The sequence below is a fragment of the Anarhichas minor genome, unplaced genomic scaffold (genome assembly GCF_050575085.1).
Source record: "Anarhichas minor isolate MPS153535 unplaced genomic scaffold, ASM5057508v1 ptg000080l, whole genome shotgun sequence".
Lineage (NCBI taxonomy): Eukaryota > Metazoa > Chordata > Actinopteri > Perciformes > Anarhichadidae > Anarhichas > Anarhichas minor.
In genome coordinates, this window is record NW_027466526.1 from 1,224,657 (window position 1) to 1,247,032 (window position 22,376).

Genomic DNA, 22,376 nt, shown 5'->3' on the forward strand with positions numbered 1-22,376 from the left:
CTTTTCTTGATCAACCACTGGTGAAGACTCAGTGGCCCTACACAACAGTATTACCAAGCCGACCATGAAACGTGGCTTGTTGCACTGTATTCGCTCAGTTTACAAAACAGGGTCTATTAGCCTTTTTTTCTTTTTTTTTTTCTTTTCCTCGTTTTTTTTTGTAAATATCGTGGTTATGGGCCCTTCATTACATGCTGAAGCCTAAATCAGTGGCCCCTGGCCACTTGTTGCTTAGATGACCTGGATATCATTAGTTATTTCTACAGTATTAAAATCTGTTAAAAAAGTCAACACTTATTAAACCTAAAAAGACAAACACGCCGATCCTCTCTCCTACACTGCTTTCAGTAGACACACAGTAGACAGCGCGCAGTGATAAGTGGTTCAAGGTCCAATTTTACCACTCAAACCACAGTATAATTTCACAGCACATAGTCCACGTGAGGAGGCATTAGGGTAAGTTTGGTTATGGCAGCTTCTGCTGATGAAGATGAAGGTGAAGGGTTAGGTGAAAAGCAGCAAGAAAGTGGAAGTTTGGGTCCTGATTTCACAAAGTATCAATAAGAGTACGCGTTGGCGATGATATCTGAGCTTGCATATCATGTATGCCAACGTGCCAGGCTTATACAAGTACATCAGGTGCTTAACCCCGCACTGCCCAGGTATGATGGCTTTTGTTTTTTTTATGCCGTTAGCACAAGGGTCATGTAAAGTTAAACATCACAAGATCTGTTCGCATGTTGAACGTTTTTGTATTCATCAAACTGTAAATTTAATTACAAAATATGAGGTTGCCCACACGACCAGTAGAGAACAGGTTGATCAGGTGGACAGATAAAGATCCCTTATTACCTACTAAATCCTGTTAACTATGGAGGATAGAGCACAAGAGAGACACGTCGTGTGCAAGGGGATCAAACTGATTATTAGCCATGAGGCATATTGTAAGTATTTTATACATTTAAAACTGGTGTACACCCGTCTCCTTTTATCTGCATTGCCATTACGGTTTCCTTTTAAATCGGGTAATGATGTCATGTGCACTCAAAACACGTATATGAACTTCCTTGTGGCTCTCAATACATCTAAATAGTGCTTAAATGTACAAAATACTCGTATTTTTTAGTAACTTTATGATTATAGGCCCCGATGCCACAATGGGTAACCTGACAAGTGTCTGAGCAGGCACAGAGACAACCGAATCATAGGATAAGAACTGCTGCGGTTGTGAATGCTGTGTATCAAAACTGCATTTATTTTCTTTATATTCAATTTAAATTCCTAAAATGTCCTACATAAGAACACACAAAATGCCTATTAACCAGTCAGCAGTATGAGCCTCATATAACAGATAATTGGTGTTTAACAATGCATTCATTAGCCCCCACAGCACTCGGCATTAACACATCTGGATGAGTAAATGCATCACATGGCAACGAAAAGACCATGTGGATCTGAGTAGCACATATTTATGAGGGCTGGGTATCGCCACTAGTTTCCCAAATTGATTGGATTCCGATTCACACGGCCAAAATTTGATTCCATATGGATTCGGTTCGGGATTATTTCAGTTACAATACCGATGTGCAGCTTTGATATGAAAGAGATTTTGAAATATCAAATGTATCATAAAAAATATTAAAAGGCAGGGTTGGCAATCTTAAGAAACTAGCAAGAGTACGCAAGATTTAAGAAAGTGATCTAACCGAAAAACCCAGCCCAGTGTTGCCAACTCTCTTTCAACTAAAGTAGAGCAGCTAGCTACAAGCTGCTGAGCTTTCAAGCTCGCAGCTTGTTGTGTAACAACCAGTCACTACATTCAGGGCCGAATTCAATGATCGGACGTGCTTGTTACAGTCCTGCGACAGCGACTGATGCCGGATCTTTTTCTTTTCTGTCAAAGCATTTTGATTCAATGATTGCCGTCAGGACGTAATGAAAATTTAAACAAAAATATCAAAAACGCTTTTAAAAGATTATCAACGCTGCCTTTAATGTTTACATTAAGAATTTAGCTGTTCTTGTGTGTGTGTGTGTTAAATATTTGCAGGATCCTTCCAGATTAATGAACAGTTTTCCTCTTCCCTACTCTTGAGCATTCTGCTGATGGTTTCTGGTGATCATATCTGTGCATCCCAGGTGCAATCACACTTGGCTTTTATGCTCACCCACGATGTGTATTGATGTCAGGTGGTGTAGGGGGGGGCGTTTTCCTCCGAGCTGTTCTATCTTTGTTGTTCTCTCCGTACAGTGATGTGAACCTCGCCTCATACACAAAAGTGGATATCCTCCCCCTCCAAATTCATACTTAACAAAACAAGCTTTAGGATGTCCCCTCAACGCCCGGCTACACTGGAGGCCTTACACCGCCTGAGACAAAGCGTAATGGATAGGTCTCTACACTGACAAGTCGTGTCTTTTGAGTGAAATCTTGCAAGGCCATTTATCTCTCACACCGTTAAAGAACATGGCATTTAGCTCTCAGCGATTCCTTTCCATCTATTTAGAATTGGTTTCCACTAACTACAGTCAGTCACAGGCATCAAAACCCTCACTGAGTCTCCATTCTCTCTCTCTCCCGTGCACTTAATGTGAATTTCTATTACCGAATGCTAGCTGCACAGGAGGTCATCCAGGCCAAGAGAGGGCATTTTATCAAAGTCACAGGCGTCAAACAAGTCGCTGATTCCCTGGTCGTCTGCCAAACCTAAAAGGTAGTCATCTTGGTCCAGTAGAGGAGGCCCAAGGTTTAAGAAAGGCCCCAGGGCTGAAGGGATCTGGTCTTCCGTCTGCTGGAGAAGACTAGTGTAAGGGGACGAGATCGGGGAGAGAGTGGTGACGGAGACGGCTGAGGAAGAAGAAGGTGGAGCCAGGGCGGGGATGGCAGAAGTGGACGAGCAAGTGGGACCTGTGAAAGAAAAGGGAATCAACTTGTTATTATCTCTGCATAGCCAAGGAACCGTAACAAGACCTTGTAGGCCAAAAGAGTAGCCAAGTTGACCAGTTTTATGGTGCTTGTTGCACTGGGGAGTACCAGTGATTGAGGGCTAGCAGCGGATCATAAAACTCACGTTTCGGGCCGTATCGGAGTCACGGATCAGCAGCAAATATAACTTTTAGAGATGCCCCGATCACTATTGTTTTCAGCCGCCAATACGAATTGATCATCGTCATTGATGATCCACATCGGCAGATATGGATCACTTTTTTTGCTTTGTTTTGTTCCAGCAGCTGGTCTACAAGGCTACGGACTATTGTTTATTTTATTGATTGAAATAAGTAGTTTGAATGATGTATTATAAGCTGCTTAGAGCTTGTGTTAACAGGTCATAATTCTCTAATATCTAGTTTATATTGCTGTGAAAACTTCACATAACTGGGTTGATTTGGCGTGGAAATGTGGTTTCTCACCAAAACTACATTTTACAAGATTACATTTGAACATATCACGAGAACTTCATCATTTATCTTTGTCTAATACTCATTTTCACTGAAGAGATGTAACATTATCCGGGATCGGCGAATAGAACGCATGAATGCCGATCTCCTGATCGCACATTTTTACTGAATATTGCCCGATCACGGTCGTCAGTAAAATAGTATTTCACACTATGATGGTAAAACTGTGTAATTAAGCCAAGATTGTGGTTTCAATCACTCCAGCTTTGTGATGCTAGCCTTTGCCAGCCTGGAGAAGTGTTCCGACGTTGTCGACATCTTTGTTTGTACCTTTACAGCCACAGCATTGCCAAAGCCAATCAGTAATTCAATGTGGTACAATCCCCAGACTTTTAATCTCGCACCAGGAGCAGTTACATTTTTTTCTCATGTCCAAAGTGATGTTGTGCATGACAAGATGCAGTACAACATAAACTAAGTACCAAATTTGCATCAGTCTCAGTACTTTGAGCTAAATGTTAATATGCCAGTCTATCTACAGTCAACACTGCATGTCTCAAAGCACCCTGTGTTGAACATAGAAAGCAAAGTGGAAGTAGCAGAAGACTACTCCACAAGTTACATATAAAGGTCAGCCTTGTTTCTTTATCCTTAATGTCAATCAATTCATATTGCACACCCCCGTCTATCGAGACAAACCTTGAAGGACTTTGAGGAAAGGTGAGTTCCCATTGATGTCCATGCTGCCGTCTTTTACAGGACTCCTGGGGTCATTCTCCTCATCTGGACACAGCAGGACTTCTATAGGACCCTTAGTGCTGGTCAGATGGATGGACAAACTCTGGAGAGGGAAAAGAAATAAAAAATAAAAACACAGACAGGACTGCACTTTATTAGAATGACGGCGAGACTTAAAAACAAACAAATCTGCTTTCCATATGCCCTCAACCTGGAAATGCTCTACCAATATATATATAAACCAACGGTACTGGACACTATATATGTTATGTACAGTATATGTGTACCAAATAAACCGAGTAACTCCATAAAAATGTAATAGTATCATTCGTACTAATATTTTTTCATGCAAGGTCAGAAGTCAATTTCCCCAAAAGTCCAACTCTTCCCTCAAGGGAAAAGCAAGTAATAGGTCAGCTGACAAGTGAGCAAGAAGCAGAAGTTTCCTCTCAACCGCCATGGCAGCTCCAGCTTGTGTGTTTTGCACGTGTGCACATACCTCATCAGGGTCTGGTACTTCTAGTTTGGTGTCTGTGGGCGCTTTGACGACAATAACAGTCTGGTCTCTGAGGTTTCCGAACTGTTTGATGTCTTGGTACGTTACATAGGCATATGTGGAGACGACAGGGTTAAGGAAATAACACAACATTGTCAGTACATGTCATTACGAAACATACATGTATGTGCAAGCCGGAAAATGCTCACTATATGATCACAAACCTCCAAACTGCTTAAGTGATTCCTGTGCCATGCATTACCTGGTGTTTTCATCTAGATGAGTTACTTAACATTTTATGCACCATAATGTAAAAAACATCTGCTTTATGTGACATATGCGCTACAGATAAGACGGTCAGAATGGTTGTTTTCCAAAGACAGAGTTGGAAGATGAAGCCTTGCACATCGGCTTAAGATCTGGTATATTTTTAACTGATTCAGCTATTCCTAAATTATCAAAATCCCAATGGTACCACCATGGTCCCACTGTGAGACAGGAATAAACAATGTGTACAAACAATTTACACCGCCATCAATTCTCGCAAAGAGATATGAGAACATAGTTACAGGACGCTTCAACACATGACGCGTCAGCCAACAACAAAAGGATATTTCTGATTGCTTTGCAACTCGCTCATGTGTCTCATGTCCAAGCTGCACCTCTGGATGAGTTGTTCAAGCCTCTGCTCTTCTTCCCCCAGTGCAGAAACTTCTGCCGTTAGTCTCTGTCTCTGGTTCAGGGCCCCCTCTACCTCCAACAGACTACAGCCCCTGAGAGAGAGAGAGAGAGAGTGAATCAAAACAGATTTAGTTCTGGCTCAAGCGCTTCACAAGCCCCTATATTAATGAATCTTATTCATGGTTTTAAAATATTTGGTAAAAAAAAAAAGAACGAAACTAAAATACACAGTTCAATGCTTTCTCACTGTCATTCGATACAAGATTAACGCAGCAGTTCGTCTGTGGTTATTTACAAGTTAGGTGACTGATATGGATTGAATTAATTTCAGCTAAACTTAGGCCAACCACATCATATTCAAGAGGGTTCACACCGGGCCTTAACTAAAAGAGCAGAGTTAGATTACATCAGAGCGGTGCAATGGATCACAAAACGTATCGTTCACATCCTATCACTGTTTTGAGACACAAATCTAATCAACAGGGAACAAAAGGAGAAGCCCTGATCATGTTTTTCGTCAATTCTGTCACCAAACCTTTAGGAAAATGCTTCTTATTCATTAAATACAAATACAAACAACAATACAGTAGAATAACCTTAAAAATGAACGCCTTTAATTAAACCGAAAGACACGTGTCGCAGCGCTGTGCCGTCCATCCGAGCTGAGAACAGAGAAGTGTCCGGCTGAGTCCTTCCCGAGTCACGGCATTGAGACGAGCCAGAGCCGCTGTTGCTCGTGTCGGAGCACGACCCATGCGGGGTTATGCTCCGCATGGGTAATGGGTAATAAGACTCGTGGACTCGCCATGAAACAATCAGAGTGTTTTTGCATTAATGAGTCGGTGCTGCCAACTACCGAGAGGTCAAAGCGCTCCCTCGGTCACAGCTGTTAGCTCCGGTGCTGCCAACAATACCAGCTCCTTCCTGACGATTTCTAACGCGGATTTGTTGTTCATGACTCCTTAAAAATATGAACACCAAGTATTTGAGTGATAAAGTGGCAGAGTGAGCACTTACATCCACTGAATGTTGTTCTTTGATTTCTTCTTGATGAGGTGAATGCCTTCTAGCACATTGGTGATATCATACAGCCGCCTCTTCTGTACCTGAATGTAGAGGACACAGGTCTCATCAACTGTGTAAATTACCAATCATAGCAAAAAAACAATCCCTAACACAAACATCCAAAACTTTTTCAATGCCTTTTCTTATCCCTCCCTTTTCATTTTTAGGATCCGCGCTTAGAATCGTTTCAGCAGCATCGCTAAAAAGATTTACATACGAGGTTCTCTTTCTTTTTCTTAGTGTCTGATGAGCCTTTTTCTGTTTGGGTCTGAAATTACCTGTAAGGTTTCAGCGGCGAGGTTCAGGTCCAAGACACCATCGGAAGACTGAGCAAGAAGGTCCACAAACTTCTTTGTCAACAAGCCGAGGGAGGTGTCGTACCGAGTCTTCTCTGGGGGAGACTTGGGTGCTACGGTAGAGGAAAAGTAGCAGGAAACGAGAAATGAAAATGACAGTGTTTTTATTATTTGACTTGACGTTGAATATTTGCACGGAAAGTAAAACATTAAACATCCTAGTAACAGTTAAACTCGGTAGGACAAAGCCCAAGCAAATTGTGCGTTTGTCCATTATTTGAAAAAGTCAAGTCGCTCACGAGACTTCAAAGAGCAGCAGTAGAAAAGTGTGGTCATTTTGGGAAACTGGTGCGATTTGTATTGGACAACATCATTGCTTTAATTTAAGCGCAATGCAATGATGGGGACACTGAGTCAGTCAGGAAATGCTGGAGGGAAATGACTCAATCAGTCAGAATCAATGAGATTTTCATGAAGAGGGAATCACAAGCTGCTCTACAGGCCATGAAACTAGTTGAAGTTAACCTGAACTTGACTCAATCACCAGCTGGAAGCGTCTATGTAAGGCTCCGAGTTAGATGTTTGCCAGCTGGACTTGTATGTCAATTTCAATGGCTCTGTGTTGATAGCATCGGTTCCACTCATCAGAGGGCGACGTCACGTCATCTCTCTCAAACCTCCAACACATCCTGTGGCTGGAACCAACAAGATAGCACACTGCTGCAGTGGCCGTATATCGTGAAAACAACAACTGAGGTACACGGTTTGTTTCTTTTCAAGTTTCAATTATATTCAAGTCCAGTACGTACACATGCAGGGACTAAACTGAAAATAATGAGACGGTATCTTGAGTGATTTTGTTTAACCGTTGATGAGAATGTCATCAGAATGAGCATCAAGTGTCCAATGTATCGAACACAACTGTATGAACCAGCTGAATAGAGGCTGTTCCTGTATTAAACTTGGTGTGGACCGCCTCTCACACAGGAGGATGCTGTATCATTGTGCTGTCAAATTCTAGGTAACATGCGGAAGCTGGCGGAGGGCTCCTTACTTCTGGGGGTCTTTAGCCGTGCCCCATTGGCCACCGCGGTCGCTCCTCTGCCTCTTGGAGTCCTGGCTGGTTCTGACTGGTACTGGTGGTCCGAGTCATCGAGCGCCAACCGCCTTTTTGCCTGGGGGGGGGGGCAAAAATACGACGGTTATTTGGCAGGCATCTCATCTTTGAAGCCACCAGAGATTAAGTGTGATGCTAAATGCATCATTACTTTTATCTTTTGTCTCCAGCATCAGAGTTCTCAACCATTTAAAATGTTAAACGAAAACGTTTATACATTGATAAAGACAGTGCACATGGTACAGAAATTACAGTGTTAAGATTCCTTTTGGTCATTGAATCTAAGAGGTCATCACTCATCTTCTGTCTTTTCCATTTTAGTTTTGACAGTCAGCTTTCTTTTATTATTTCGGAGGTGGAGCAGTCAAACCTGTCATGAAATAGTCATGAAACAGTTCAAAAGACAAGATGTTTTATTGTCAAGATTCCAGCATTACGTGTTTAAACTGCTGGTCTTATGATGTTGCGCAAATCCAGTGTTTGTGATTTCTTCTTTTCTGAACGCATTGGCCAAGACAAACCCACATAGCTCAAGAGTGAGTCACACCTATGGGTTTGATCACATTGCTGCACAGTAATGCCAGAGAAAGACAATACTAGTATACTTACAGACCAGATAGCCCCATAAATTAACCCAGGAGATCCCAACCCACTGTTCCAAGAATTAAAAAAAAAATCAATCAGTTTCCTGTAGACTTTTCACAGAATATTCAAATCCAAATTTGAATGGCCTTCCCGAACAGTTTTGGGAGAATATGGTCTATTTGGATATGATCCAGCGTTTCCACCCCCTATGTTCACATTCATCTTCACTCCAGTTACAGGTTGCCAACGTCCAACATGTCAATGAATTTATGGTATTGTAGTGCTGGTGTAGCTTGACAAAGGTGAGGTAGGTTCACCATATATGGCTTCAGCAGTAGTGGGTACCTTAAATGTCGGCCTCATCAACACTGTCGTGCTGGACACCATGGTTTAAGAGCATTTAGGCTCCGTGTTCAAAACCCCAGGTCATTTAAAACAGTAAGAGTTGATTTGCCGAAGCCTAATAACCAACTCTGAAATACATTTGCTGTTTCGTCAGTGAAAAACTGAACACTTCCCCTTTCAGTAGCCTAAATTGGCATTTTAGTCATAACTGTTAAACCTGGATTGTGGGTTAGTGAATAGTCTCCTCAACCACGGGACCTTTGTAACTTCTGTGTTGGCGAGAATCCATCCTGTTTTAGTGTCTGAGCAACACACCAGTACCAGGGTGCTGGTGTAGTGCATTTCCCTCCAAGTCCCATGTAGACAGGTTAAGTAAATTAAACACTCACTAAATTACATATTTCAAGCATAGTGAACCCCACAGATAATACTTTCTTGCTTAATCAAGCCCCAAGACTGAGAAAGAATAATATGCCCTCTGTTGACAGTCAAAATGTCAGCCATTTTATATCAGCAAGCAGCTCCCCTCACCCCCTGCCTGGTCATGGCTACAGCCTGAGATACACAGAGAATGGTTTAGTTCATGACAGATGAACAGCCATGAACAAACCGACACCCTGAGTGCTGCTGAAAACTATTTAGTGTGGTCTGTGCACGTTGAGAACACAGGAAACGTGCAATCAGTTCTACAGCAACAAACTCCAGTTTCACTTTACTTGGCATGAAAAGGCACCATAACGTTACACTTTATTAACAGAGAGAGGACATTAAAAACACAAAATTAGGATAAAGGCCGCCAACGAGTAACGTTGTCCCCAATCAACACTGCTAACGTTACTAGCCTTGAAAGCTAACACATTTTCAAGCTTCATCCAAGTTGGCTCGCATCTTCTGTGAGAAATATCTGTCGAGTAGTTTCACAAGTGAAGTGAAGCTTTAGCTACGTATAACCCCACGTAGTCGCGTGTTTAGCCACTCGTGTCTGTTAGAAAGCTAAAAAAAAATTAGGTAACTAAGAGCCAAGCAGCTCCACAATCCCCCCCTCACCCACCCCCAAATTAGGGCACCAGCAGCAGCCACTAGGCCACCGCTAACGTTACTCATCTCTTACCAATATTTCCATCTGGCTGCAAGGGTGAAGCGAACTCAAAACCACCATGAAGTTAGCATAGCACGCTATTGGGTGACATGTCTAGGTTTCTGTAAAAGCAAAACTAACTTAAACTCGACGTGTGCCTCCTCACAGTCAGCATACCACCCAACCAACCCACTTGAGTAACTTAGCTAGCGGTAGTTAGTTAGCCACCTCGCTAGGTTGAGGGAATGCCCTGGCTAAGCAGCTAACGTTAGCTGCCCGAACAACAAGCTCGGCTAGCCTAGCAAGCTAACATTTAGTCGGGTCTGTGGCTAGTTGTAGCAAGCCAAACATATTGAAACGAGCTGTGTAGATTATTACCGGCGGTCTCCCCAGAGTGGGTCGTTGTCCGGCTCCGTTTGCTGCAGCTTGTTGTGGAGTTGTGTAAATGTTGTTTATCTGAGGTTCAGACAAACACACATTTGATGTCTGTGTAAGGTTGCAAGGCGGTGGGGTGGTTATTATTTGGATATACGTAGCGTTGGCTTGACCGGGGTTTAAACGATCCGTGAGAGTTGTTAAAATGATATTATTGTCCAGAGGAGAGCCCCCAACCCCCGCTAAAATCACTTTGTCCGGAGCCGAGGAGATCCCTCTTCTCATCTTGCGTATTCGGTGTAACCCCTTTCTTGTCTCTGTACTTTCAAGCCCGTATGTCTGCTAATCCGCCGCAATAGTCACAAAAATAATCAGACCGAAGTAAAGATGACAGTCTGATGCATCGACTTTTGTAAAGTATTTTTCCTTAAGGAAGTGCATTTAGGCAGATGCAACGGATTAAAAAGTAGCGCAACTCTCGTTTCCCCCGTCTAGAAATGGCTTCAGGAAACGGCCTGATGAATGAAGGGATACGGTTTACGCGCTCAAGAGCCCTCCCGCGAAACTCAGATTTCCCGGGAAATTTTCAAACAGAATCTACATACTTGGCGCTATTGGTCTTCCGGAGAGGAGTCCCCGCCCTTATTTCCAGCCATATTTGCCAATGACAGATCGCGATTCGGTGCGCCACGTGCTCATTGGCAGTTGTAAACAGGCCGCGTCATCTGACGCGCCTTGCACGTTCCCTGACAGGACGCTAAGCGGCGCGAGTGACTGATTACTGGAGAGAAACGTCCAGCCCTTGCATTTACGTTCGGCCCCCTTTTTAAGCTTGATTTTTCTCAGCCCTTGTATATCAGAATGACAAAATGATCTTTGGGCATTCAATGCTGACCTCCTTCTATACAAACGGTTGCTGTGATTGCAGATCAGTTGGTAAAACCAGTTGAGTGAAAAATAGAGTGATACTAACAACTTTAAAAATACAAAATATGGTTTAATTTGAATGTTAATATTTATGCGTCATGTTTTTTGCACAGCTCCTTTGGAACCATGTATGGCCTGTGTACTTACTTTCCTGTGTCATTTCTTGCAGAGCATGTTTTTTTAAAACATTTGAACTTTTTTTATGTTCTTCTTTGTGTCTGGTCAGTGCTTCTAATTTTGAATATCTGTTAAGTGCATTGATGAATCAAAGCAAATCTTACCTGTGCTGTGCGTGAGCATAATGCTAGAAATTAACTCACCAGAAGGGCAGCTTAGCCATTGTGTTTAAATCAAATATATGTTTTACATTGCAGGAGTACGCCTGCAGGCAAAATACATAAGCATCTGCATCTTCATCAACCAAAAGCTGAATATTTGCCAAAAATCATAATAAGTTTGCTTAGATCATTATGTCTTTGCACACCTCCACATATTTGAAAGCTTCCCAAAGTTATCCTACAAGTGACATAATATATCACGATATAAAACCCATCAGTTGCATACAGTTGGTCTATTTAGGCCCATGGTCTAAATGTTAATGTATCCTCCTTACAAATAAAGGTTTACATTCAATGGTGGAATGTAGGCCTAACTAAGTGCATTTAGTCAAGTACTGTAAAGTGGAAATCCTTAAGATGTCAGTCCTGGTTGATTAAGAATTTCTATTTGAGTGAAAACAAAAAGATTGTGCTCAGAGCTTAGCGGTCTGGAGTCTTGGGAGTCTTCTGAATTCCATACTAACATGCTATTTTTCAGAATTGTGCGTATAGTTCAATTTGTGTACGTGAATTCAATGTAAAAAACAGCAATACAGTATTTCTCTCAAAAATTGCCATTACAGACGACCAGTTCGTAAAGCTAAAAATATATTAAAAATTGCAATACTTTTATCAGTATAGGCCAGAGGTTCAATCCCCATTGTTACCTCCCTCTGCGATACATAGTGATTTAATTTATTTCTTCAAGTACAATTCTGATGTATTTATACTTTACTTGAGTGTTTCTGTTATACTTTATACTTCCCCTCTACCGAATTTCAGAAGGAAATATCATACCTTTTATGTCATCACATTTATTTGACAGTTTTGTAGTTAATATTGTACATACAAAATATGTGATAAGCTTAAAAAATATGTTTTTTAACTTTGCAACAGTATTGCTTAAAATAATAACCACAATATGACAATGCTGTGTACATAAATGCATATATTAGGCTAATATAATAGGTTCAAAATAATAATAATAATAATAATGAAACATAGGCTATACAAACTGGAAGGGCAGGAGACATTCTGCGTAACAAGTTATTTTACTTTTGATGCTAGTAATACCACTTGGCATATTGCATATCGTAACCCACATGATCAATATCAGAATGTACTGTATACCCTGTAAATACTGTAGATTAAGATTATTTCTGTTGGTATTATGACATACAAATTGAAGAGACATCCCTTCAGCTTGAGGATGCTTTAGCTCCAACATGGACCTTCAACCTGAAAGACTTTAAAAGGTACTTCATCTCTCTCAGGCTGTTATTGTGTCCTCACCTCACCCAACACGTTCTCACCACTGAGTGATGGTACAAGAGTGGACACTCACAGGAATCTATTAAATATCACATTCATTGTTTAATGTTAGGAAAGTCTAACATTCTAAGCTGAATTCTTAGCCAGTGACTCACTTTGAATATCATCCTTGGACTCACACTGTGTCAAAGAAGTGATCATCTTTCCAGACTAAATCTGACATTTGGGCCTTAATTATGACAAGGAGAAAGAACCGCACAATAATTAACAAATATCGATTCCCATATGTCTCTCAGCCCTGCAAGTCATGCCACGGTCTCTCAGGAAAGAGCATTGAGTCCTTTCCCAGATGGCGTTTCTTCACACACTCTGCAACACACTTACCAAGCAGGAGGCATTTTGATCTGTTTAATGACTCATTTTTTGTCACCATGGGCCCTGATAAAAAAACTAAATCAGGACCGGGGTGAAAGCCAGTGGTCCCACTTTGTCATCGGATTTTCCGCAAAGTTTGAAAGAGAGCCCAAATAACACCGGAAGTAACATGAAATGGCTTTCATGTGTTTTTTTTGTTTTTTGTATCTGTCCCAGTTAAACGTTCTATACACTCGCAAGTTTCTCCTTAACAATTATCTTGACTCTTGATGCAGTTTATTTGTTTTTCACATACAAGCACAAGATACACTGCCACTTTTGAAAGCGAGGTATGTGTACCCAAAATCTAAATTTGTGTGAGAATGATTGCAGGCCAAACTACAACACGGTGGAAGGTCTGTGAGTATATTGTGGGCAAAAACAAAGTCCGCAGAACAGGATTCTCCTTACATACTGTACACAATACCATAACTGGCTATCTTGTTAGTACAATACTACAAGACCTAATTTAGCGCCTTCGTCTTTTATTTTGAAAGCAGTAACCGGAAATGCAATGTATTTTCTTTCTGTCGTTGCCTGACTTGACTGGTCCTGAGTCTGAGGAGCGCAGAGGAGGAGCGCGAGCCGGGAGCGCCATGCCTGTTCCGTCATTCCGTATACTGCCTGGAGTTGTCACGAGTATTTCCGGCAAACAATGTATCGCTGTCACAGAAATAAGTAAGTAGTCAGTTTAATAATAAAACAAGGAAAAAGTCAACACTCAGAGGAAACTAGGATGGGCGAACGGGAGGAATTTGCGTTTGACGTTAAAACCACTGGATCCAAGTGGCTGCTGCCTGTCAGTGAATACTTGGGCTTTCCTCTTGATCAGGTAGGAGTACTTTATCTGTCCATTGTCAGGTGATAAAAAGCAGATATTGTGTTGAATATTTGTTGAGCATGTGTAAACACTCCTTATCTCCATCTCTCCCACACAGGTGAATTTCTTGGCGTGCCAGCTGTTTGCCCTGGCTGCTGCCTTCTGGTTCCGTCTCTACCTCAGTCCTAGCCATGCCAATCCCCTGGTCCGGCACGCTGTGGCCGCTCTCCTTGGCATCGTCTTTCTCATCTTCTGCTTTGGATGGTACTGTACTGTACTGTCAGAGATCAGCTCACACAGCACTTCATCCAATTTCTCTCATACAATGCTGCACATTGTCATTTTCTCTTCACTGAGTCAGTAACACGCCTTGATTATCAATATGTTAGAAATGTTTGTGTTTGATCATGAGTAAGAGGTTTCAGGGGAAACGTATCCAGAAAAACACAGCTGTATTATTCAAATAATAGCAATGATGCACATTTTTCAGATTGTGTTTGTCCTTGTCTGCAGGTACTCAGCCCACATCCTGACAGTGGTGCTTGCAAGCTACTTGATCATCATCAAAGCTGACATCAACAATGTACACAGGTTAGTGTTGGTTTTTATACTTTATAAGGGAAATCCACACAAAAATCCTGCATAAAGTTAAGTTATGGAGACAAAATGTTGGATTATAAAAGGCATCATGAAATGTGGTGGAATTTGTGACACGTGAACATATCAAATAGGTGGAATTAAGTCAAAACGTCAGGTTGCCTGGTTGGTTTGGTTATGGACAAACATAAATCTGTTCTGATTTAAAGAAGTGTTTTTCCTCTAGACCCAACTGACCTGCCTGTCTGTCATCGTGCTGACAGGCGGATGACAGAACGGCTACACCTCATTTCTAAGATACAGTTGCATTCCTACTTGCTGTTGTCTTCAAGGAAAACTTGTCAGACAAGATCAGCCTGGAGACTATTTACATCATAGGAGTGTGTTTGGTGGAGTAGGCAGATGGCTTCGTCTAGATATTACTGTGCTGATAATTGATATGTTGTGGTGACATTGTTTTTGACATTACATTTACTTTTGTAATTTACTCCCCCCCGCCACACATTCCAACACAGACGGCATTGCATCCCGCCCTATTATCTTCCTGTTACAATTTGACCTGAACAAAAACACTGTTGTTGAGAGAAATTAATGTAAAACACGTCAGATAAAAGGCACCCAGACATGCCAGCTGGACAAGTCTGTTTGGAGACATCCGGACTGTGTGTGTGTGTGTGTGTGTGTATTTAAATGCATATTTCTCTCTTTGCAGCCATGTTTATATTAAATTTGTGTAGCTCTGTGAGTGTACGTATATGTTTATTAATGCTCGGTTGTGTGTGTGTCGTTCTGGTGTTAAACATTTACCAGTACAGATACAGATTTTATATATAAAAAATGTTTTTTAAAGTCACCAATTTCACTTTTAACAAATCATGTATTCACTCTGACCCATTTCTAATGTGCAAGTGCACACCAACAAGGTTTGCAGCCACAGCAAATGATAAGTAAAATGATGTTCTGATGAAGAAATGTTTAAGGAAAACGAATAACAAGTAACAACTTGCTAATAAGTATTGAATTCCTGTCATCTTACTTTTGAAGAAAAGCTGTTAACATACAGTTAACATCCATGAGTTGAGTCAAGCCAAGCTCACCTGAATTAAACCACACATGGTTGTCTCTATCCGAGTATGCAGGGAAAACATTGCTATCCCTTCAATTACTCGAAATGTTCCATCAGCATAAAGATTTGTAAACTAGATTAAAAAAAAATTGGGTGTATTTGGCAAAATCCTGCCAATGTGCTACAAATTGCGTAATCTCTTCTAATAGCTGAGCAGTACAAGAAATGTCTTGATCAACCAACACATTAACTGATTATTGACTAAGAGGTGGCAGCCCTGCTTTGTAATATTTACACGTATTGCATATGTCCCCAGAACGTCCTAACTGTCCTTTGTCTGATTTAGTTTTGCTCATTCCTCCACACTCAGGTATTCCATGGTGACGGCTATGGGCTACTTGACAGCGTGCCAAGTGAGCAGAGCCTTCATCTATAACTATGGAGTTCTGTCCACGGACTTCTCCGGGTGAGGAAAAACCTAATCCCTCGGTTGTCCCGTCTCTTTTCTTCACCTCAGTTCTCCTGTTATCAGTTAACGTTTTCCGAACGGTGGTGTACCTGCTTGGCGCATTCGCCAGTGCCACAGCCTTGTGTAAATAAAACACCACTGATTAAGAAGCAGCAGTGTGGATTGTTCACTGTTCATAGTTGACATTGTTGGGCCAGGTGGAGTTAAGGTGCCTCCTGGCAACTGTGACTTTGTTGTTTTAGAAACAAGGCTGCTTCTAAAGCAGTGGGCAGGTAACTCTTTAGTGTGTTTCTCTTTATGTGAAGGGTTTCTTTTCACTTCAACATTACATTTGGACTCTATAACAATCATAAAGAAGTGCTTAGCAAAGCAGGAGAGGAGATTTCCTGTGACACAAGATGGGCGGGGACTCCTCTGTCATTCCTCATTATTTCAGAAATGAAAGATTGCATCATCGAAAATGACTTTTGAAATCGAAACTCTACCCACGTGTATTAACTGCAACCATTGCACAATGATGGCATGTGCTTGCTTTGATGAAGAGGCCTCCCAGGTTTCACAAAAAAACATTTTTGTCCTGATACTGATACTGAGATGGTCCCTTTCCTTTTACTGGAACGGTTCCCAGATGAAGTAATATAGTTGTATGTGTGCGGTTGTTCTTTAAAAGCTGAGTGTTGAATTTGCTGGCTCCTGTATTCAGCAACTTTTCTGCCCGGTTCTGGTGTGGATGAATTTGCCGGCGGTCTCACTTGAACTCTGCCTGACTTTGGCAACGATCAGCCAGGCCTGTGAGTCAGCCTCGGTTGGGTTCATATATTTAAGCTATCATATTGGACAGATGAATGGTTGTGAATCACAGATGGTGTCCATATGTGTAGCTACTTACACAGGATTGGGTGTAATAATCCAGTGCCAAAGCTAATACTTCAAAATGTAAGCTTCTGTGACTCAGTGGGTTTACTGTTTTTGCTAGCACAACACCATTCATTTAACTTGCTGTTTTCCACTGTTGTCCTCATTATACGATGTGTTTGTGCTGCTTTGAAGATGCCAATGTCTCTAAAGTCTGGTTGCTATTCTCCCATTTGTCATCGAGTATTTCCATAAGCTGTTTCTTTCTGAATTTGTACAAGGCAGCAGAACTGAACTTGAACAAGAAAAATCTTGTGCACGTTGCCAACTTTAGAGTCTATGTGGAAAAACAGAGTTGGTCAGGCTGCTGCAGTGGTGGAGAGCTGCACATACTGGCTGGCACCCTGAAAATGTTTCTCTACGGCCAACTAGCTGGCACTGCCAGCCGCTCGGTCCCTCTCTGCCTCGGTTTTCCATGCTGTCCACACAATGCAGCCGACTCACACACAGCAACCAGTGTGTGTGTGTGTGTGTGTGTGTGTGTGTGTGTGAGAGACAGAGGTAGTTTATGTGTGCCTTTGTGCACACACACTCTCACATTCTTGGGACAGAGAGGTCTCTATCTGTGAATGAAACCAGGAGTAGGGGTGTGGAACTAACCGTAATGCCCTCCACCGTCGCATCACTTCCAGCACTATTTGGTATCCCTAAGTAGCTAACTTCCTGAAACCAAAACTTAAGCTACGTAAAGGAAACGTAGCCCGACCACGAGTTATTGTTCACATAATATAAGTCCTTGAGTCCTTGACAGTGTCTGAAGAATCAATCTTAAAAGTGCAAGCAAATTATTACTGATTATTGAGTGTTTATCGCATTGCAAATATGTGTAAAAAACCTACGGATTAATGAAATCTTCTTTCCAGCATTATTTTAGTTGTGTAAGCAACTTTAGAACGCGTCAGTTTCTTTGGATCACTGTGAACCTGACACCGTCGCTGTCAGGCTGTCGGCCTACTGGTTTGTGAAAGTTGAGATATTTGAATGAGTTGGTATGTGACCTGACTTGACACTGGTGGAAACAATGCAGTGATTCACTAACCCCAATACATTCTGTGGCCTCAGCCAGATGCTCGGAAGGCATTTGCTTCGTTTCAAGTCAGTCATTTAAAAAAAATGACCAAACATGCTGCTTCTGACTTTTAAAACATTTTAAAACAGGTTGACTGTATCCTTTAGTGGATATATTTATTTGTTTTCACCTCAGAATCTCCACAAAGTCAGGGTCTAACAGTAGTTACCATTCATTCTCTTTCTGCACAGGCCTCTGATGATAGTAACCCAGAAGATAACCACACTGGCTTTCCAGCTCCATGACGGTAAGGCAGAGGAGGAGATGTAGGACAAGCCCAGGTGTTGCATTAACAATAACAACGGCTCTCTTCTATTCACTTGCAATGTGAACCATGATGACAGTGTGACAGTGAACCTGCATGCACAGTAACAGGACCCTGAAACTGAAGCAGCTAAATGGAATTCATCCATCATTCATTTTATTATTTGGTAAAAAAAAAAGTGGCAAAACGAACGTTTCCAGACAGGTTGTTGATGACATCATTCGCTGTTTTTCAGGTATGTGTAAGAAATCCGAACAGCTGACCTCTGAGCAGAAGCCTCTGGCTGTTAAGTGAGTTTTTACTGTGCTAATTACTCACGTCTTTAATCTTTTTTTATACAGTGGTAATTCTATGTTGCAGTGTGAAACATCAGGGGATAGACTTTTTTTGGACACAAGTCGGAGCGCACATAGTTTACAATGTTGGGTTGATGACCCTGTTAAAGTATGAATGCACAAAAGGTTGCGTCTGGATTAACACCGTATTTAAAGAATAAATAACTGTTTCTTTTCCTTTAGCCTCGAAGGACAATGACAAGGAGATGCAATCATGGTGATTAGCTTGTTCATGTAAAAAGCATGATGGGAACTTAGAAAAGAGGCATAATTTTGCATGAAAAATATGAAAATGTTATGCATGTGAATCGATTAAAACCACAGTCATCAGTGTACTACGCATGCCCTCTTAGAAGGAATCTGTAAAAAAAATGAAATACAATTTTAAAACATAGTGTTGCTCTTCTGGGATAACTATGCAGCTCTAAATTCAGTTGTTGCCTCATGTTTGCTTACTTCACTGTGCTCCCTGTAGGTTTGGATATCACATTTATATAACATTTATTGATTCTGATTTTACTTTTCAATTCTGCTTGTGCTGTTATCATTAGATACAAAGTTAGATGCATGCATAACCAGTGATGTAGACAATAGCTCAGGAGGTCAAAACTTTTCATTTAGGCAGCAATAAGGTTTCTTTATGATTTCCTGGTTCTTCAGTCATTGGTACTCAACCCTAGTCCCTTAAAATGCTGCGGAACTGCTGTAATCTGTGAACTAAAGGAACCATATCATAAACGGATTAATAACATTTGGATTGTCTCGTGTGATGTTTTAAAAAGTCACTTTTTGTCATTCACAGAATTTCAAGTAAACCTGAATTGTTTCAAGTAAACCTGAATTTCAAGTAAACCTGAATTTCAAGTAAACCTGAATTGTTTACCAACCAACAGTTCAGGTTTACAGAGCTTCAAATGAATGGCATGCTTTTCTCATGTCTCCACCCAACTTGGATGAAAAAATAGCAATAACTCCGTTGCATTTCACACGAAGTGATCATTTTCATACTGAAAATAAAGAGGTTCTCTGTTTTGTTTCCTATTATTCACCCTACTCTTCTGTCTGCAGTGTGAGGCCTTCTCTCATCGAGTACCTGAGTTACAATCTGAACTTCCTGAGTGTCTTCGTGGGACCATGCAGTGACTACAAAGAATACATAGACTTCATAGAGGGCCGACACATCGGCAAGAGGCTTAGGCAGCACTTTGGGACGTGTAATGGCCAGAACGGCTATGATAAGACACCGGACCCATCACCTCTGGTAAAGTCATGAATACGTAGCTGGTTGCTTCCTCTTATGATTTTACTTAACGACACAGCATAACCTGGGACTGTAGTCAAATCTGTCTAATCTCGATCGCAGTCTTCTCCTACTTTCATTTCTATATTCACTGAGACTTTTCGAGTCGTATCGGGTGTCTGATTCTGCTGCCGTCATTGTTTCTGTTTTTGGTGTGACTAAATTAATCAGTGGTCATCCTGTCCATTCATAATCTGTGTTTCCATCGCTGCTCAGCAGTTATCTGTTTTCTCTGCAGAACGCTGTCTGTCGAAAATTGCTGGTGTGCAGCGGATGTATGCTGCTCTTCCTCACTGTGACTCGGTCTTTCCCGATAGCGTACAACGTGGACCCCCATTTTGTCAGTCAAGCCCCCTTCCTCACAAGGCTCGCCTACGCCTTCTTCTCTATACAAGCAGCAAGGCCCAAATTCTACTTCGCCTGGACACTAGGTGAGCAGTGTGTGTGTGTTTTAGTTGTTGTTGGCCAGTTGTCAGGAGGGAAAATGATGAGCACATGAGCTACGTACATCGTTAATGCCATGGAAGTCATGTGATTTAATTTCTTCTGTCCTGTCAGCTGATGCAGTCAACAACGCTGCAGGTTATGGTTTCTCAGGGTTGGATAAAAATGGAAAGCCATCTTGGGACCTCATCTGCAACCTCAACATCTTAGGGATTGAGGTATCCTCAATGTTTCATAGTTTTTTAAAACACAGAACAACTCTTTACTGTGTGAAGTTCCATGCGCGTACATGTTGGTCAAAGTCGGCATAGACTTACAAAGTTACTATTAAGAGGTTGCTGTTATTTATTGATCTTTTTTCAGACCGCGACCAGCTTCAAGACATTCATAGACAACTGGAATATTCGAACAGGAATTTGGCTTAAAACGTAAGTGCTGCAAATGTCAACTTCAATACTCACGCATGCAGTCAGAAAACACTTACCCAGCTTTCCATTTCACGAACTCTTCTGGATATGTTTGATTCCTCTCATCTCCTTAGGGTGTGTTATGACCGAGCCCCTAAGCACAGGTTGGCGTTGACCTTTATCCTGTCTGCCCTGTGGCACGGTGTTTATCCGGGGTACTATTTCACCTTCATCACCGCCATCCCCATCACTATGGCAGCACGAGCTGTGAGTACTCCACCTCCGCTGGAAATTCAAATGAGTACTGCAGTGTGTACAACTGAAAGAAAATGGAATTTTGATAGCTTTATTAAATTTCATAAAAACCATCGGCTGACCGTTCAATCGGATATTGTGACGTCCTAAGACGGTGGAGCAATACGTAAGAGAGAAGATCGTAAAGCTCTGGGTAGTAATACATTCTTGTCATGTAACTTAATTGGGTTAGTTAACTGCATAGCTTAAATACACCGATCCTATCACTGGTGTGAAAATAGCTATACACCCCTCTCTGTTCATCTGTCTCTCTCCACCAGGTACGGAAGTCTGTTCGCCACTACTTTCTGGGCTTCGGGGGCTTGAAGCTGAGTTACGACATCTTCACTTGGGCAGCCACTCAGCTGGCCATCTGCTACACTGTTATGCCTTTCCTTCTTCTTGCAGTAGAGCCCACTTTGGTTTATTACAGGTATGTTGTACTTTCTAATACTACTTCTCCTCTTAAGGCCGATTCATGCTTTTCACATTTGTATAACTGCGTGGGTTACACAACAGCATTTTTATTGAAGTTTGAACACACCTTCAGGTGAGCAGATTGAAACAGTGAGATGTGGTTATGAGAAATGAGAACCAGTGCACCTGTGTTTGGGTAATCTCTGAACCAACTTGTCTTACTACTTGTATTCTGTCCTTGTCCAACAGCTTTAAACATGTGAGCGTACAGGTGTATTGCCACAAATTTGTCTGTAGAGTTTTACCACCAAAGGATCCACCAAACTACGAAATTGTCATGCTTACAATTTCTTCCACACAGATTTCAAGTCTAAATGATTAAAGAGGAAGGGTATGTTAATTAGGGCTGCAACTAAAATAATTTCTTTGTCAAATTGTCAATTTTTTTGTCGATAGATAAATCTGAATGTCAGAAAATTGGGAAGAATTACCATCAAAACTCACCAAAAACACAACTCCTTTGTTTTTGTTTTTTTACATAAAAAAAAAAAGAAAAGTTCTTATTTTAGTTTCGAACATGATTTTTTTGTCGCCTGCTTTATTTTGTCATGTCACTTTTTCCTACTGATTAACATTTCCCCTGACAGTACATTAATGACAAAACATATTCTCGTTTTTTTCTTTTTTAGGTCCATGTACTTCCACGTTCACATCATCAGCATTCTGGCTGCGATCGCCCTGCATTGGAAACACAAACCCAGTGAACCCTCTGCCGCCACCAAAACGTTTTCCTCCTCCTCCTCCTCCTCCTCGCCTCCCTGCTCAGCACAGTGCCAGCCTGTTCACTCCAACAACAATGACAAAGTAGATTGA

The 22,376-nt window shown here is 41.5% G+C and overlaps 2 protein-coding genes across 2 annotated transcripts; one reads left to right on the top strand and one right to left on the bottom strand.

Moving 5' to 3' along the window:
• On the bottom strand, positions 1-10,460 carry LOC142938105 (transcription factor E2F3-like). The gene is made up of 8 exons (XM_076081316.1): positions 10,179-10,460; positions 7,730-7,850; positions 6,658-6,788; positions 6,332-6,420; positions 5,248-5,406; positions 4,637-4,751; positions 4,099-4,240; positions 1-2,908 (listed from the first exon to the last, which is right to left on the bottom strand). The coding sequence occupies exons 1-8, from the start codon at positions 10,458-10,460 to the stop codon at positions 2,613-2,615; spliced, it is 1,335 nt and encodes a 444-aa protein (XP_075937431.1). The 3' UTR covers positions 1-2,612.
• Positions 10,461-13,841: 3,381 nt separating this feature from the next.
• mboat1 (membrane bound O-acyltransferase domain containing 1) lies at positions 13,842-22,376 on the top strand. The gene is made up of 13 exons (XM_076081452.1): positions 13,842-13,937; positions 14,044-14,189; positions 14,439-14,516; positions 15,959-16,054; positions 18,233-18,288; positions 18,542-18,596; positions 19,710-19,902; positions 20,180-20,372; positions 20,500-20,603; positions 20,749-20,813; positions 20,927-21,059; positions 21,368-21,519; positions 22,193-22,376. The coding sequence occupies exons 1-13, from the start codon at positions 13,842-13,844 to the stop codon at positions 22,374-22,376; spliced, it is 1,551 nt and encodes a 516-aa protein (XP_075937567.1).

Excerpts from the sequence above, each read along its gene's own strand:
- LOC142938105 (XM_076081316.1), bottom strand. The coding sequence starts at position 10,460 with ATGAGAAGAGGGATCTCCTCGGCTCCGGACAAAGTGATTTTAGCGGGG. Across the intron at positions 6,789-7,729 it reads ACGGCTAAAGACCCCCAGAA|CACCCAAGTCTCCCCCAGAG; the intron begins GTAAGGAGCCCT and ends CCTCTACCGTAG. Across the intron at positions 4,752-5,247 it reads GAGTTGCAAAGCAATCAGAA|ATATGCCTATGTAACGTACC; the intron begins ATATCCTTTTGT and ends TGTCGTCTCCAC.
- mboat1 (XM_076081452.1), top strand. The coding sequence starts at position 13,842 with ATGGGCGAACGGGAGGAATTTGCGTTTGACGTTAAAACCACTGGATCC. Across the intron at positions 14,517-15,958 it reads GACATCAACAATGTACACAG|GTATTCCATGGTGACGGCTA; the intron begins GTTAGTGTTGGT and ends CTCCACACTCAG. Across the intron at positions 19,903-20,179 it reads CACCGGACCCATCACCTCTG|AACGCTGTCTGTCGAAAATT; the intron begins GTAAAGTCATGA and ends TTTTCTCTGCAG.